Source organism: Mizuhopecten yessoensis, unplaced genomic scaffold (assembly GCF_002113885.1).
Source record: "Mizuhopecten yessoensis strain PY_sf001 unplaced genomic scaffold, ASM211388v2 scaffold6863, whole genome shotgun sequence".
In the NCBI taxonomy this organism is placed as follows: domain Eukaryota; kingdom Metazoa; phylum Mollusca; class Bivalvia; order Pectinida; family Pectinidae; genus Mizuhopecten; species Mizuhopecten yessoensis.
The window spans coordinates 1180384-1199368 of record NW_018406762.1 but is presented as its reverse complement, the minus strand read 5'-3'; the positions used below and the strand labels follow the sequence as shown (position 1 = coordinate 1199368).

At 35.4% G+C, this 18985-nt stretch overlaps 2 protein-coding genes across 4 annotated transcripts in view; one reads left to right on the top strand and one right to left on the bottom strand.

The window, feature by feature from the left end:
* LOC110452759 (N-chimaerin-like) overlaps window positions 1-2227 on the bottom strand; it is an 88882-nt gene extending 86655 nt beyond the window's left edge. For both annotated transcript variants that reach the window (XM_021501426.1, XM_021501433.1), the window contains exon 1: window positions 2038-2227. The gene's annotated coding sequence lies outside the window, so the exon portion shown is untranslated. The remainder of the gene's footprint in view (window positions 1-2037) is intronic.
* Window positions 2228-3676: 1449 nt separating this feature from the next.
* Window positions 3677-18077, top strand: LOC110452758 (activin receptor type-2B-like). 2 transcript variants are annotated; one of them, XM_021501425.1, is made up of 6 exons: window positions 3677-3961; window positions 5699-6034; window positions 6931-7069; window positions 7545-8115; window positions 8657-8926; window positions 9388-18077. In XM_021501425.1, exons 1-6 carry the CDS (start codon window positions 3883-3885, stop codon window positions 9577-9579), a joined length of 1587 nt encoding a protein of 528 aa, XP_021357100.1. In that variant the 5' UTR covers window positions 3677-3882; the 3' UTR covers window positions 9580-18077. The 2 variants fall into 2 exon arrangements, with proteins under 2 accessions (XP_021357100.1, XP_021357099.1); XM_021501424.1 differs by having other exon boundaries at window positions 5699-6040.
* The last annotated feature ends 908 nt before the right edge of the window (window positions 18078-18985 follow it).

The following is an 18985-nucleotide window of genomic DNA, read 5'->3' as shown; positions in this document are numbered from 1 at the left end:
AAAGTGTGCTTCCACCGGGGATCAAACCCATGATCTCCAGGTTCCTAGTCGGATGCATGCTCTACCACTGAGCTAAAGGGAACTTCCCTCTAGCTCGAAGCTAGAAGGCGACCTTAATCCTATGTACAATTAAAACCTGTCACACAGTCAATACATGTATAGGGCGAAAATAAGCACAGGGTAAAAATGGATTACACCAGTGAAAATCAGTGAAAAGGTAAACAGTTTTTGAAATTTCCAGGTATAGAGTAGCACAGCTAAAACAGGAAAAATGCAATGATCATTCAATGCAAGGATTTGAACCCAGGCCTAGGACACAGATCCAAATTTAGGACACTCTTACCAACTCTACTAGCCTAATAGTTTAGTTGTAAACACCATGTTTCTTTTATATTTTTTGACATTAAATTACAATACAAACCAGCTGAGACCTGAACACACATGTACACACAATCCATAAAGCCCCTTCAATAATTCAGTTTAGGTAACCAGATCTGGATCTATTACCTCAGGTTATTCTTATAGACCCAGAATAATACCACCACTACATACTAGTACACCATCTGCCATTGGATTATAATGCAATCTATAAAAAGACTGACATGTTCTGGTGTTGTGAAGCCAATGGTATTAAATATGAGCCCAGTATGGTAATACGAAACCCCCTCATTGTAAAGTGAACCCCTCTGTATAACTTCAAATATTGTAGTATTTTTGACCCCAGTTCATTTCACTTTGTCAAACGTTAACCTGCTAATTTTTATGAAGATTTTTAGGAAATTCAACTTACATTTCCTGTATTTTTTTTCTATATCTGCAGGATCCGGACCAATTATCGTGAATTTTTCAAAGAAGTCTTGAATGGCACTGCTTCTAGTAAAGTTTGACCTAGTTCGATATCTTTATACACAACTTTTCCATGAATTTTTTCAAACACAATTGACATTCAACATATATCTGCATAAATATTGTTTACTTTGCCTATAGATGTGACCACAAGACAATAACTTGTTGGACCCAGCCAAAAACAAACGTTCATTCCTATATATTTACCATGCAGGAAATAAAAAACATTCACTATAACCTTCAAATACACATACTAAACATGATTAAGTATGATAAGTAAGTCAAGTAGCTTTGAAGTGTGTGTTCGTGTGGCTATGAAGACCTATAATGAACAAGAACTGGGTTCTTGGTGTATATTTTATCATCGTGACAACTTGCTGTATGTGTTAAAAAGTGCCACAATGACAATAGGCATGCGTTTGCACAACATCAGTCTGTACTTAAAGACTTAATCACGTAAAATTCTTCATCATTTCTCGACTATTTCTTTGTTTTCATGGTGACCCTAGAAATGAAGATTTTCCTTAAAATATATATAAATATATATGTATACTGACAGTGATTGGTTCCTTTGTCCTTCACAAAATTCGAGAAATATAACAGTAGCTTGCTGACAGAGTTATAAAGCAATCGTATTTGTCATGGAATGAAAATATACATGATTTTTCAGTTATTTTTAGATAGATAATCAAATGAGTATGATAAAGATCCTCTGTCCGGTATGTCACTTGAAATAAAGACCACTAACCTGTAAACAATGAAACTAGACTTAAGACTAACACTGTCAGTTGGCCGTCTGCTTAGTGCTAGTGTATCGAGACATTTGTCTGAGGAAATAATGTCCAAAACTAGCAGGATATTGATTAATGACGAATCAAGCTACTGAATATTACATTTTTCATAAAAAAAAAAATCCGTGTTGTCTGTGGTGAAGTGTAAACAACGACCGTAAATAAATCTACCATTTACGTTTGACATTTCGGCATTGCAAGTGTCGGAGACAGCCAAAGCAATATTCTAAATGAATGAGATTAAACAGTCAGCTGTTCGAACCATTCACCATCCTATAACACAAAGACAGCACCTCGCGTGCGATGCTGAGAATGATTCAGCGAGCTTGCGTTCCTAAAATAATACACGCTCTTCAACAAATGCAAGATCTATGTCCCTTTACAAACACAGTGGTCTCACCTTTTTCTAGAATTTCGTCGCAATTTGGCGTCCAAGAACGTAACACTGTTCCTGTATAAACATTCACGTGAACGACGGATACTTATTGATGACTCAAAAACATGGTTACAGCTAGCACAATAGCCACCCCAGTGATGGGCAATCTGCTTTCGTTTGCCAGGCCAGCAGACAGCGACAATAGCCAAGCGAAAACACTGACCCAAGGGGGACAACTCTAAGCGTACCAATCAGCAGGTGCCCGTCTTCTAATGCAAATAGACTTGTAGATGTTCTAGAAAAAAATACATGATTTAAAAACAACTCAAACAAAATTTATGGAATTTCTTTCTGTTTCATAATAAAAGCAAGTACACCTAATAATGATAATATTATTTGATGCAAAAATATCTCCAATTGTTCTTTTTGACGGATCATTATGACCCTTCCTGTAGCAGGTCTCAGAAGTCAGACTTTGATTTAATATTCTGGAACGTTGCAATTTGGGCATTGTGTGTTTCTTTATCTAGTGATAAGGAAACTGTTTTAAATCCTGTTGAGTAAGTTATAATCAGATATAACTTTATTGCTAACGATAGTAGGCATTTATTACTGTGTCTTATAACACTTTTTTTATATTAATAAATAAATAAATAAAAAGATGATCGGACAAGAGCTGACGTATTAAAAACATTTTGATATATATATCCCATTTTGATGAAATTCTGCACATAACTAGAAAATTATTAATCACATCTGTTTGACAATTTTAATTTATATAAGGATCGGTTTCTTAGTATTTAACTATGCTAAGCTAATTGGACAAAAAATTACGGCAAAATATAATATTGTGTCTAAGCACGGACTTAGATAACATCTAATTCCGTGGTCTAAGCAGAAACACGGGTCTTGCTCAAATTTTGTACGGAGATCAACAAATTAGATGTCAGTAATTTTGGAGAAATAAATGTGTATTAATATTACTAATAAAACGAGCTACAACTGCGTGCAAAATTTGGTAAAATATATGACGCAAAACGTAGCAAGGAAAATTTATAAAAGAAAAATATATATAAACAAGAACGTACCCAATGAGAAAAGAGGGTAAAAATATATTTCATTGTATTTGATAAGAATTACAAAACATGTATTAACTCGTTAATTTCTCATACTTTGCTTACAATTTGTCTCAGAATATTTTTTTATTTGTAAATGGTCGGTGGACAACTGAACACGAATTCAAGTAGATATGTTCAATATTGAAGCTGGATATGAATATTAAATTGTCGAATTCTTGCTAAGTAACCCTAGACATGATCAGTTGATATGGGTTGATGATTGTTATTTAATGCAAAGGCCGTTGTTTTGTTAATGCACGTCTAAACACGAATCCATGCTTTCTAATCGGGACATTTTGGCATTTAAATGGGCACGCATTTAAAATCTTTACAAAGGATTCATTTAATTTGTATATCAGTAAAGAGTTTAAAGTATCCATTAATATATTTCCAAGTTGAAGTTAATAGTATTGTTCCTATCTCTGACGTAAATCATGGTATTGACATTTTTTCTCTACCAAGGGTTAAACGGGGTAACATTGCCGGAAATCCTTTTCGTCTTTGTATTTTAGTTTCAACAATTAACAACATCCGGGCAACTCAGAGTGGTGTCAGCCATATTGGAATAAAAGTAAACAGAGTTCTCGGCTTTACGTGCAGAAAAAAAGGAAATTTGTGTTGAACAACGAAGACTGGGGAGACAGCCTTTAATATGACTTTAAACGATTATCTAGAGACTCGTATTCTGCAATAAGAAAGAATATTTACTAGATTTCTTGTTGCAGAACGGGATCGATACTCGAGCTGAACCATGAACTCGCAAAACTTGTTTCAGAGGCTCTGCCCGATCTTTTGTGTTTTTAGTCTTGCGCTATCGTTTCAAATAAGTGGTAAGTTTCATAGATTGACACTGCTGAGCTAATAATATGTTCAACTGGAATGCTTTCATGCTACAAAACACATCTGACATACTCGTATGTCGAAATCTTTGGAAATAACCCGGCCTAAATTCTGATGTCAAATCAGTTCACAACGTGTGGCCCCGTTCGAATGTAAACACCGGTCGTTACATGCACGTGTTAATTTACATGCGTGTGACAGATCAGATGTTTTATTCTTAAACACTCTGTACACGTTTTTGTATTGTTTAAAGTAACCGAAGTCGTCGTCATTCTTGTTGTCATCTATCCAACAAAATCTTAATGTCATTCCTTATTCCTTCATATTCGGACCACTGTGGCACTGATCCCACGATCTTCTTCTTCGTCCAATAAGCGTAAGATCTTGCCAACATTAACCCTTACTCCCTTCAACTCACTAAACCTTATAAAAGTCATTTGTATGTAATTTGTATCCTCATTATATATATATATAGCAATTACTGATACTGGTTTCATTATAGAAAGATATATTTTCCTTAATATCCCCTGTGCTCCTATGAATTATAAAGCTGGGATATTGATATTACATTTCTATACAACCTAACCTCATCTTGTTGCAAGTTAAGTTCCAACAATTCTGTCGGATATATATATGCATTTAAAATGTGTTACATAGATGTTTGATTGTTCATAATGTGACATGGCATCACATTGGAATATACTGTATGGAGTAGTTATTTGGGGAAAATATATACGCATTCTGCATGTGTTGAATCTGGCATAAGTTTCTTGAAAATTTGTTGTAAATGTTTAAAAGATATTCAATTAAACTTTAAAAGACCTACATTATTTTTGTTTTGTGTATTAAATAAGTGGTATTGATAAGTTGATAGAATTATTCAATGCTGTTTTGACAACAGTAAGTAATTTTCAGACATGCATTATAAGTGACAGATGATTTAGGTGATTGGTTATTTAAAATTAACAGTATTCATTGTAACCAAAGCTTACTTATTATCTATAGCTTTTATGTATAATTGGATACAGACATGAAACTAGTCTTAAAAGAACTGATAATTGTATCAGAATTTCACATTTTATTCACTGTAAAATAAATCTGGTTTAATTTCCATGTGATTTCCTTTGTTGCCTTTGTTGATTAAACAAAATGTTTGATACAGTATAACTGTCTTCAATGTCCAAAGTAGGTTTTATTGTTCAATAAATTACCATCAAAAGCAAAAACATGATTTGAAGGAGACATCGGATCATCCAGGTAGATACATGAGGCATACAATCATTTAGCGACTTAATAATAATTATTCTGTTAAAAAGCTTTATGTATGAACATTGCATCAAGATATATGCACAAGGCAAGAGTAGAAACAACCCTATGTTTTTCTTAATGGTGGAATAATTTGGTCCTTTGCTCCTTGTCTGGATACCAGAAAGGAGGCAGGGTATTGAGTAAAAGCGAGAACATCTTAAAATATATTCAATCGCAACAGGCGAAGGAGCAATAGGTTCTTAATTCTCTGAATTTATTTAATGTATATATATTATTTTATGATATTTTAAGATATATTCACATGTACATGACAGCATTAATATCAAACATAGTTGAGTAAAACATTTGTTTGGTTTGAATTGTATTTTGTTAACATTTTTGAATGTTGGCCTTAGTGATGTTACTTAATTCCAGACCATAGCTAAACATGTACATAATTTTATTTTTCTCGTCAACAGCTGGTTCGACTATTGAAGGGAAAACGCCCGAAGTGCCAAAGTTACGATGTGTAGTGTATAAAGACGACAAGTGTAACAGTAGTATCGAGCACTGCGAGACAATTCAGGAATGTGACTCTGAGATGCCGCACTGTTTCACGGCATGGCGTAACACCTCCAATGGTATAGACATTATGAAACAGGGCTGCTGGGCCGACCAGGATATGTGTGACCAGGAGAACTGTATCCAGAGTCAAAAGATCACGAGCGTGCCATTCTGTTGTTGTAACAAACCGCTTTGTAACCAGGACATCACCCCGATAAATTACCCTCCCACGTCGACACCTAGTACGACAGGTACAGGTAAAGTGATTCGTACTTTCAAGAAAAGTAATGTCAACATAAAAGCAGGAATAATCCTGGAAGGGCCATTGACTCCTCCATATTCCAATTTTCTTTTAAGTTTACATATATAATGGCCCGTCTTAACTTCATTATTACTGATGTGGCCCACTGCTCTCAAATTCCAGTATTTTTGGTAGTTTGTCTTATAAGCTCGTTATCCCAAACCAGGAAAAACTGTTTGAAGTGTAAGATTCCACTGTATCATATTTGAGGTTTCATATCAAGCAGCACTTTAACCCTTTCACCCCGATGTAACTTTAGTAGACTCTACCATTCATTGATATGGATGAGTCCATTATGGTCTACAGTGGTGAAAGGGTTAAAAACCAAGCAATGTTGTCAAAATTGAGATTTTTCTTGAAATAATTCAGATAAGTATTTTAAAAACCTCTGTGCGAGTTCCAAGTACCATCAAAGAGGAGAAATCCAAAATATCTTAAGTCTAAGCATGGATTCTATCCTTAAACCAGCTTTCTTAAAATTCTTGCTTAACTCATTTACCCCTGAAGACACATATGAACTCTTCCAATTCAATGGTTGGAATAGTTCATATTGAGATTTCAATGGGTGAATGAGTCAATCATGTAACAAGGTCAAAAAGTCAATTCTAGATTACAACTCTCAAACGTTCTTCCAAATCATTGATTAGATGTGAAATTTTATTAATTTATTACCTGAACAAGAAAGTGGGCTTGAGCACAGAATCAGAGTTTGAGCATGATAATGGTTTCATGTATAAGAGCACAGGACTCAAAATTCTGCTATTAAGGCCGACACATTTTGTTGTATATGTGAATTTTGTCCATATTTTGAAATGCTTTTATATAATGTCTTTGTTTTTTTTGTAGATACCTCATCAACAAAGACAAATCCTCCGGAGGACAAGTTGTTAAAAACTTTACTCTACTCCATTGTTCCTATCATTGTCCTCGTCATAATCATCATCGGCGTGTTCTTTATGTGGAGGTTCTACTTCAAGGACAACAGGTGAACTAAACACTAGCAGATTGTCTGTGGCCTGTGAATGGGCTTCACTTGCTTGCCTTTGTATAATAGCTTACACAAAACTAAAGCTGAGAAAACAGTCAATTATGTGGTGTATTCATAATTTGAAGCTGGGTTTTATTTGAATATAAAAGAAGCTAGGAGATTTTACAATACAGTATGACTTTTATATGATCAATTCATTGTAGCATCAATTGCCTCAGATCAATCCCCAGAAAATGATTTAATCTGATGAATGCAGGGGAGCTTTGTCAATTTTGATTCCACAGACAAGTTTGTTTTTTGTTAAAGAAATCTGATATTGTAAGTTTCGGAATTGGTAGTAAAAATATTTCAGTTCCTAAAATTGTCTGGAAAACAATAAGGTTTGGATTAATTGACTGATGTAAATTTCCTTTTTTGTTTTGAAATGATCTATTGTCATGTGTTGTTTATGTTCATGTTGATGTATTTGTAGATACATGCAGCACCACCAGCTGTCTACTGGTGACCCTGAGCTTGACCTCCCACCCTCGCCACACCCTCTTCGGCCAGTACAGCTGGAGGAAGTCCGGGCACATGGACGTTTCGGAGTTGTCTGGAAAGGCATTATGACTGATCAGGTGGTCGCTGTTAAAATCATGCCGTTTAAGGAGCGTTCATCGTGGATGACGGAACAGGAGATATACAAGCTACCTCACATGAAGCATGACAATCTGCTTGCATTTATTGGAGCAGAAAAGCGTGAAGAGAACCTCTGGCTAATCTCGGTCTTCCACGAGTTTGGATCACTGTCCGACTACCTCAAAGGCAATACCATCACCTGGAGTGAGCTCTGCAAGATTGCGGAATCCATGACCAACGGCCTGGCCTATCTGCACGATGAGATCCCAGTAGCTCGCGGATTGGAGGGGAAACCATCAATAGCTCATCGTGACTTCAAGAGTAAAAATGTGCTCTTGAAGGATGACCTGACAGCTTGTATCGCAGATCTTGGTCTGGCCATCAAGTTTGAACCAGGCAAAAGCCCAGGGGAGACTCATGGTTTGGTATGTCTGTTCAGTGTTTTCTTTTTTTTTAGCGGAGCAGAAACTTGTGAAAGTCCTGGACTTAAATTAGTTAATAGGTCAAATCTTTGTCATTAACTTCCATATATAATATTAGATTATTTGATAAAAGAACACTGAAAACCTGGAAAATTGTGTTTAGTCAAATACTCCCCTTTCACAGGTAAAATCTTTAGAATTGTTCTTTCTGTAGAATTGTTCTTTCTTAGAATGTTGATTTCACTAAAAGTCGCTGTACTACATTGTATGCTGTGTACCTATATTTGCTGTCATGATGTTTTGTCCCCATTATGGAAGACCAGCTTTTCTAAGGCGAAACTTAAGCAGTAGATATAAGACTCTTAAAAGAGGCTCATTATCTGTCTGTAGATCTAGAAAAAGTAACAGAAAATTGAAAAAGTAAACAATTATTAATGTCTATCCTACTAGAAATTCACATGTGATGAGAAAAAAATTCATTATAGTTTGAAAAATTGATCAGTAGATTTGTTTTCTGCATTTTGTTTTAATAACTACATTGCAGGTGGGAACAAGGCGTTACATGGCGCCGGAAGTCTTGGAAGGTGCAATCAGTTTTAACCGAGATGCTTTCTTGCGTATTGACATGTACGCATGTGGCCTGGTGATGTGGGAACTCATGTCGCGGTGTTCGGGCTCGGACGCCCCGGTGGAAGACTACCAGTTACCATATGAGGAGGAGATAGGCTCACATCCTACTCTGGAGGACATGCAGGAGCTGGTGGTGATGAAGAAGATTCGCCCCTCCGTCAAGGATCACTGGATCAGACATGCGGTGGGTGTTTTTAGACCATCTGAAATCATACTTAACATGATTATTGTCAAAAGTTTCCCTTCAGATTAGATTTATGATACAAGTTTTCATGTTTTTGCGAGCAAATATGAAAAGTCCAAAACGAGTATCAGAAATCTAATATGAAGGGAAACAAATGACCGATTCTTTTTATCATATAATACAAAGTAAGATGTATAATTGTGATCTGAAAGGAATATTTTGCACTTTGCCGCTTCTGAACGATGAAAATTGTGTCCGCTTCACAATGAGGTGACATCACATTGATTGTTCCTATTCAATTGTGACGTCATTTCCAGAGTGATATTATACATGTTACATAAACATAATTCGTGTGATGGTTTTATGACACTGCATAACACAGTATTCATATGATAAATGTAATTATGTTATGTTTGTCTTCTTTAGATACCAGCTGTATGTTTGACTTTCTTACCTTACAGGGACTTGAGGCTCTGATTCCCACTATAGAAGAATGTTGGGATCAGGATGCAGAAGCACGGGTGTCGGCTGACTGTGTCCACGAACGCTTGCTGCAGATAGGCCGCACTCTCAACGTATCTAACTCAACCAGCCATTTACTCTGTCCCAACCAGGAAACAACCCACTACCAGATATCTACCATCTCATCGTAGCTCAAACTTGGCCAAACTGGGGAGGGGATAGTAAAGACAAATTGATTGAATGAGGGAGGGAAAGGGAAGGGCAGTGCAAGTCAAATGGGAAGGGAGTGGGAAGGGCTGTACATTACATCACAGACTTGACGGGGAGGGAAAGTTAACGGCTGTGCGGACAGTGCCAGGGGGAGGGGAGAGGAATGTCGAAAGTGAGGTTTGTATGCAGTGAAAAAGGACGCTACAATACAAACTTATATATATAGAGCTTCTCAAATCATATTGCTACAGCGACAGGGACGCTTGATGAATTATGGAGTTTTGTGATTCAGTCTTTGTGTGTGTGTTAGCAGACACATCCCACCTCAGGAGCTACGTGACACTGTGGGATCTCGCCTCTCTCATTATACAAAGAGGAGACGACCAGTTATATTTATATATATATATATATATATATATATATGTGTGTGTGTGTGACAGCCATGGACATAATGTAGAGAACGTGCAGGACGGACTGTTCTGATCTACTGACCGCTGGGTCCAGGAATAACATCCAGATTATAGCATAAGTAATGCTATATGTTACGGATTGAGACTGTTGATTTCAAAAACAAGCATTTCAGAAGAAAAGAAAATGTTCTACGTGACAAAAACAAAAAAGCTGTTCGACGCATATAGTTCTGTGTCATTGTTCATAAGGAATATAGGCTGCCATGCAAAATTTTGAAGTTTCATGATGTAGACCAGAGGTCAGTGTCCGTATACCTCATATTAAGTGACATGACTCTTGGTTCAAATGTAAAGTTACACATCATAAATTTAAAAAAGTGTTCAGAAATGTGTTATTACCTTTGTTTGTCACTCTGATTAATGTTATGAGTGCATAGAAATTATTTCATTTCAAGGGGCTTGTGGCTACAAGAACCAGACCTGTCTACACATGAAACTTCAGAGTTCGTCAGGAACATTCTGAAAATGTATAATGATCATGTTACTGTTCAAGCATCATTGATTCAACATTGAGCATTTGTTCAAGTGTTTTTGAACCGGTTGAACAAGTGTTCCGCGGCGTTCCTGGGTATTTGAACAGGTGTCTGCTGTTGATCAACTGATGTATGTATCTATGGCCGAGTTGGATCATGGGTTTTATGTATTTGTTTCCGGTACGTTTTCCTTGACATCCCATAGAGCTGTGTTTCTAGGCTCTCTGCTGTGTTGTTGTAGCTGTCATTTATGGTCTTGTTATCCCATGGTTTTTTCTTAATCTCAATTGCACTGGAACACACTGATTGGAAATTTCAAATTCAGGTATTACAACTTATGCCAAAAGATTTCTGCCATGAAGCATTGCTCCTAATACAATCTGCTGTGGAAATCATACTCTTTTTCGTGGCAGCAGTGGTAATGCACTTTGTCCTATTCAAAGTAAGTCTGTGTGAAAGAATTAAACAAATGCCAAGCATGAAATTGTGATAGAACCAAGGGGAGGTAACTTGACACCGATTGTTGACTTCAATCACTCAGAAAATCATTATCATGAGTTATCATCATCATCATCATCATCATCATCATCATGGCTGATATTTGACATAAATACCTCATACATTTACTTAGGATTTATGATTGCATGTTTCTTGTTTGATTCCCCACTACTCCTTTTCCCATCAACTTTGTAAGTGTTGTTATACTATGACCAATAGAAACATCATCAGTTGATAAGATCCTGCGTGGAGCTCAACCTTTGTCTAGAATACGTACACGTGTAAAATATGTAACGAAGATGTACAGATCTTGTTATATAACTTCTGTCTGGTTAAGATTCAAAACTACTTGAGCTTAAAATATACCTCATGTAAAGGGCATGATTTATATACCTCGTGATTTGGTCTTAAAAACCTATTTGCAAATTATATGTAAATCAGATAGTTTGCGAGGATGATACATATCTGAAATTCCAAGTATTTTGTTTGGAAGATTGATTCTGTTTGATATATTCGGCTGAGCAAGATCAGTTTAGAGTGAACATGGCTAAACACCTACCACAGGTGTAATCCTGTTACGACAATCTGGAACTTTTTGTTGTTATTAGAGAATGATGAAGGTAGACAAACAACGGGAACCTGATAGATCAGTTAATGCATCAGAAAGTAGAACACAAATGTTTATCAATTAATCAACTTGTGAAATAACTTGTACGGAAACAATTAATCACGATAACACCAATGTTCTTGTACTTTTTCTTACTGTGAAACTAATGTTGTAAGCCATGCAAAGTACAGTAACTAATTTCCAATTTTGGCCAGACATGAAAATCTCCCCCTCTCCCCCACATATTCCAGCTTTAAGACATTTTTAAAAGATTACAAAACAACAAATGTGTTTAAAGTGTCAACTATTTTGTTGTTTAGGAATAAACGATGTCTTAGAAATGGGAGTGGTCAGACCTTTGTATATTTGTTTATTCATTAAAATGTAATTTATTTCTCTAGCATTGTACATAGAGGAGATTACTAGAGGCTTAAAGGAATAGATAGTATTTGTTGTTTATTGTTCTGTACAGACTGTCTACTACGTTGTGTCGCGCATTGTTCATGCCATTACAATAACAAGTGCTGTCTATGATATATTGTATCCACAGGGAAATGCTGGTGATGTCTTACTTCAAACAATAAGCAGAAACAAAATATAGGTCTATGAATCTACATGTTTTCTGCTGTTGTCGAGTAAAATATCTTTTGATTTGAAACCCGTTCAGGGATGGATCCAGGCGATGAATCAGGGGGACTGCACTTTAAAAAATTTTTCTATAATTTCCTCCCAAAGGATGAAAGCCCACACTTTTTGGTTGTTTGATTTTCACTTTGGTAGTTTCTTCACTAAACCATCCCACACCACCACCACCTGCACTTGACAACATCATGACCTCAGCAGATATCTTTTTAACACTTAACACGAAATCCTGGATCCACCCCTGATGGTGTGTTCAGAATGGAAAGCTTTTCTGGAGATACGGAAAATTTCTGTTACTTATTTTCCGTAACTCCATTAAAGCATCAGATGAGGAAGGTTTGTGAAGGCCTGGTGTAATGAAGCTGAACTGAAAAATGTGTGGAATGGATAAAGGAAAATGACACAAATATGTAGTTGTGGTGATATAATACCATGTATTTGTTATTTCATGTGTTGTCTTGATACGATGCTGTATAAAGAAATCATTCTTTTAATCTGAATGACATATTATTATGTGGGGTTTTGTCATATCACTTTTAATTTCAAATGACTATTTTAACAGTTATATTTATGCATTTGAGAACAGTCAAAAATCACGATGTAAATTATTTCATGGCTTGTTTAGAATTCTGCTCAGCGTATTGAATTATGACAGAGTTTAATCTGTTGCACAGTTACCTCCCCTTATCAACTCTGACATTACAGTATGGTATGTGGAATGAGTTACAACTTTTACATCACAAACCATTAAACTGAAAGAAGACTGTGTGTCTATTAGCCAAACCGCTGTGTTTACTTAAAATTTAAAACAAACATCTGAAATTCATGGAAAAAGGTATACAAGATTTAACTTATTCACCCCTGAAGACACAATTTAACTCTTTCAATTCAAAATTTATAGTTAATCATGAAATTTCAGGGGTAAGTGAGTTAAACAAGATAAAAACATCAGTCTGGTTGAGTTTCCATTGCAGGGGAATCCTAGTAGTTTTTAGGCGTAGACAAGTTCTAATTTTAATGAAGAATTAATTACAAAGACAACCATTTGAAATACATTATCGATAAAATTTTATATTTTTAATTAAGGAAATATTGTTTAGATTCATGAACTTATCTGACTCAAAAAAAGGCCCTTTGGCAAGATTGACCGTAATAACCCACAATATGTAAATCATGAGTGTAATTTTTTTTCCAAAGGAAGTCAACTGTACATGTTCATTCAAACAAGCAAAACAAAAATAATTGTATTTCTAGCAGCCTGTTTTTGTCAGACACGCAGCTGTCCTGTATGTCTAAAATTCAGTGGATTATTACCCCCTTTCACCACTGTAGACCATAATGGACTCATCCATATCAATGCATGGTAGAGTCTTAAAAGTTACATAGGGGTGAAAGGGTTATACAAATCTGCCTTCTCCTCCTTCTCACACAGTCAAAGGCCCATAATTACAAGCTCGTTTCAGAGGTCTGGACTTTTCAAAAAGGGGAAATTGAAGGATAACAAAACTCAAATATTTAGTAGTCCGATACTTTTGATTTCAAATGTCACTTTGGCTTACTCTCTGTGTTTTATTGCTTTTGCCTATCAATTTCAGCAGTGTCTGTTTAATAGTTATGTTTCAAAAAAGGAAAGAAGCTTGGTGACTGGCCCATTTTGTCCCTTATGTTGCTGTATTCGTACCAATTTTCGAATAACATGCCCAACAAAGGGAATTGGCAATATGTAAAGGACAACTCGAAGACGAAATCTATATCAAGGGGAAAATGTGAGCCGGCTGAGGGATGTTGGGGAAACGGGTCCTCAGTTCTGTCCTTAGTTGCATTTTCTGTAAAATATCATAAAAAAACATCAGCATTAATTTAACATGAATGTTATGTAAAACAAACTTTTTAAACAGATAATTGCTCAGCTTGTATCTCAGGAATTTCATACTAGCCCTCCAATACTTAAAAACCATATAACAACATAACCCAGAGTGATGTCCCCATAGAGCCTCATGGCAGAAACATAGAAGGACCGAAAGTACTGTGAAGGAAACATTGTAGGGTTAATTAAAGGATTTCAAACAATTGTATGATTTGGTTACAACAAAAACATAACTACCTCTAAACAAGCTGCTAAATCTTGATCAGAATCTGATCCTCCTAGAACTTCTAAGCCAGTATCTGTGACCAGGGCCTTTATATTGGTGGGTCAAGCATAGGACGATATACATTGATAACAGGTCATTAAATTTGTTTTTATTTTCTTTAGTAAGAGAATGGGTTGAAAGCACAATTGATTAGCCTTGTACAGATATCTATATAATCTTGTATCTTCCTGATCCACTTGGAGCACACCAGACTAATGCTCACATGAAAGTTGACAAAAACTAGATGAACAGTGTAGCTATGATGTGTACAAATTATGATTTAATTTTATAATTGGAAACAAAATAGCATACCTGTAAAAGTTTTAATTCATTTTGAATTCACAGACGGTTGTTTTTTGTTTCAGTGATTTGTTAATTTATTTTCAATCTCAGGTTAAAAATTTTAAATGTATAAATAATTTCAAATTTCTCAAGAAATAAGCGTATTAATGTGGCCTTATGTACCTTGACTGTACAATGAAATCACGGCAGTTATCTTTTCTCTTTGTGGCCACGCAAGACCAATCATACCAGCAGGGGCAGCACTGACCTTTAGTTCATGCATAATTAGCAGTTAACTGTGAAAATTAACCTTTTGTTCATGCATAGATTAAAGTTAAGGTTTTTCATTGGTTGTGGACATTGACCTTTGGTTTATTCATAAATTCAAGTCAACTGTTTTGATTGGGTTGTAGTTCCTGCATTCATTAATTTAGGTTTAATTCTTAAAGAAATCCTAAGGAAGTGTTAAGGCACTAGATACACTGTATTGTATTGGTACGATACTGTATATACACTGTATCGTATTGGTACGGTACTGTAGATACACTGTATTGTATTGGTATGGTACTGTAGATACACTGAACTGTATTGGTATGGTACTGTAGATACACTATATTGTATTGGTATGGTACTGTAGATACACTGTACTGTATTGGTATGGTACTGTAGATACACTGTATTGTATTGGTATGGTACTGTATATACACTGTATTGTATTGGTATGGTACTGTAGATACACTGTACTGTATTGGCACTGTACTGTATTGGTATGGTACTGTAGATACACTACTGTATTGGTATGGTTCTGTATATACACTGTATTGTATGGGTATGGTACTGTAGTACATCATTGTTGGATGGGTATGGTACTGTAGATACATCATTGTTAGCTTGTCTGATACCAGGATCCCTCTCAAACTAAGCAGCTGTGCTCTTATGACTGAGCAAACTCGTAGGTTGCCGATTGTTTAATTCAGGCTCTGTAATGTAGGTCAGTCTCCATATCTTTATCAACAATGGTGCCATGTCATATTCCTACTGATATTACTGCAGCAGGTGTTCACGGGAATGTCTGCATTACCTCATAATGTTAATGTGTAGACTCTGCTGCCTAAGCTTTTATTTTGATTTCTTGACTTGAAGATACCTTATTTCGTTTAAATTGTAATCAGGAAAAAACCATTTGAAATTAAAGCAATTAATTTGAAAAGTGTAGATTCAGTGAATATTAGGATTTCCTGGATTTGACTACATTTTATTTCACATATGTGGGAGGAAGGAGGTGTACTTCATCTTAACCAAAACTAAATGTAGAATGTAGGTCATTGTAACTATGTTTACTGACATATGATTGTAATATATGTCAGTTTCTCATGTTAGTAAGCCATTTCTCTACAGGTACTGCCGATAGTATTATCACAAGATTTCATCACCCTAACAAACTTTCTTATTTATTAAAATAAAACATTTATCTAGATTTTATCCAACGTTATTATACTCATTTCCTGAACAATGATTTTTCTAATATCACGTAGTCATGGAAATGTGTGTTTTTTTTTAAATAAAGTGCTTTTTATTTCCACCATTAAAAGTGGGTAAGATGTGGTTTATTTATATGTGTGTTAAATGTTTGGTGTAGAGCCTTACTCACAATGCAGGCCAATATTGTTTGGCTGTCAACCCGGTGACACGTATACCTTAATATTAAATATTATTATAACCATTAAAAATACATATTTTCAATATGAAATATTATTATAATTGATTGAAAAATAACATTTGTTAATTGTTTGAAATATAAACCACCCCAAAAAAAAAAAAAATCAGAATATCCCAATATTGTCATTCTACTTAGTAGCTTTTAATATTTTTCTTTGCAGTTTAAAGCTTTTATTTTCTGTACATAAAAAAAGACAATCAAAACACTTTAAGATATTCCGTTTTTTGGTAATGAAAGGCTTGGTTAGGTCATCCTTAGACCATTTAGATACGATTCAGTCCATTCTATTCCATTCACCCCTCGTTATGAAATATCGCTTTTGTTGTCATGACAATGACCTTAGAACATGATGGAGATTATATTTTTGATACAAAAAGGCATTGTCATGGCAACAGATTCGTGCTTTTTCAGTTAATATTTCTTGTATGGAAAAAAAAACTAGTTCCTTTGGTCGGTACTGCACATTCATTGAAGACCAAAGAAATTTCAGAAAGCTGGTAAAAAATATATTGGGACAGTTGTGTAAGTAAATTGTCTAATTTTACGTTGTATACGTAGATTTTCCGTAGCGACTTGCGACCTCTCCACACTAAACACTGCTGTAATGCGGAATAGCCACACGTTCCCAGCCAGGAGTGGTTTGTTCTATTGTACATGTAATTATAGTCCGTTTGTAATTTTTATGTCTCCTTAGATTTATTGGAGAAGAAAGTCTGCAGGCCAGTAGAAAATAATTTCAACATGTTTGGTTTTTATAGAAATGAGTTTTAGTATAACGAAAGTGAGGCTATTTTGTTAATTATTTATAATCTACAGTAGAGGATATCTTTACTGGAATATCAGTTTTTGTGAATTTTATAGTTGCAATTTACTGTTCTATTGGGATTTTTTAAAGATGGGAAAACTGTTTTAAGTAAAAAAATTATGCATTTGGAATATTTTGTACACAATATTGAATTTTAATATATTATCATTGATCAAGTGGTCACATCAGGATGATAAGAGTTTTTGCTTCAGTCAACTGTATTGTATTTTTAATTTCTTCCTCTGCATGATCGGGGTCGAATTCATCATGTTGTGTGGATTAATGTTCTTCTTGAGATATTGGTCAATAAGACATTGTAAAGAGGAAGTGCTAAAAACGGGTATTTATAAGTATAGGTCCTAGTGACACGGTTTACTGATTTCCCTGTAAGAAATGGCTGTTCTCTTGGCTTGTAAGTGAAGAGGCAAAGTCGTTAAGTAAATTTGATTTTATTGCTGGGAATATATTTCATCCTTTTAGTGATGGGTTCACATGTATGTTTTGTGAATGAGTGACCGTACTGGTCATTCTCTGCTGACCAGTCACTTGATCATGTTTAAAGAAGGTAGCAGAGACTCGTACAGTTGGCATTATAAGCTATTTTAACTTGTTTCTGTTTTTTTCCCCCTCAAACATGCCGTAGCTAGCACTGTTGGCGTCCCGTTTTGGCCTCCTGTAATGGCGGACCTGTACAAGTGTCTGCCTGTGAATGTTGACCCACTTGTGTACAGACTTAGTTCAGTGTACTACTGTATATTATAACAAGGGTTTATCAACATCATTATATATGTTTACCTTGTAGTAGATACTTGTTTAAATTTGTGAATAATAAAGTACAAACTACTCATAATTACAGTGTCTGGTGTCTTTATATCTTAATTGATTCCCTACCCTAGACCTATCAGTAACTCTGAATTGGTGGTGAAGAGCCTTACATCCTATCCACAGCTAAGGTCATTTCAAGATGTTATCCTGTATGGTACTATAGGACCTTGTCACTTTTATAAATCTGCCTGTCTGTCATACTTTATCTGTCCATCATACTCTGTCCAATACACATTGTCTGTTTGTCCATCACACTAACTATCTCTCCGTTACGCTTTGTCAATGATATTGTCTGACCATCAAACTTTTTACATTACACCCTCCTTCACACTTTTTCAATTAAACTTGAACCATAAAACTTAATCCCTTACAATTTGTCTAAGCTTTGTCAATTACACTTTGTCTAAGCTTTATTTATTACACTTTGTCTAAGCTTTGTCCATCACAATTTGTCATAGCTTTGTCCATTACACTTTGTCTAAGTTTATTCATTCCACTTTGTCTAAGCTTTGTTCATTCCACTTTGTCGAAGCTTTGTCAGTTACACTTTTTCTTAGCTTTGTCCATTACACTTTGTCGAAGCTTTGTCCAGAACACTTTGTCGAAGCTTTGTCCTTTACACGTTGTCGAAGCTTTGTCCAGAACACTTTGTCCATTACACGTTGTCGAAGCTTTGTCCATCACACTTTGTCGAAGCTTTGTCCATTACACTTTGTCGAAGCTTTGTTCATTACACTTTGTCGAAGCTTTGTCAATTACACTTTTTCTTAGCTTTGTCCATTACACTTTGTCGAAGCTTTGTCAATTACACGTTGTCGAAGCTTTATCCATTACACTTTGTCAAAGCTTTGTCCTTTACACATTGTCAAAGCTTTGTACATTACACTTTGTCCGTCAACTTTCTTTTAAACAACTTCCTCTGAAGAACAAACA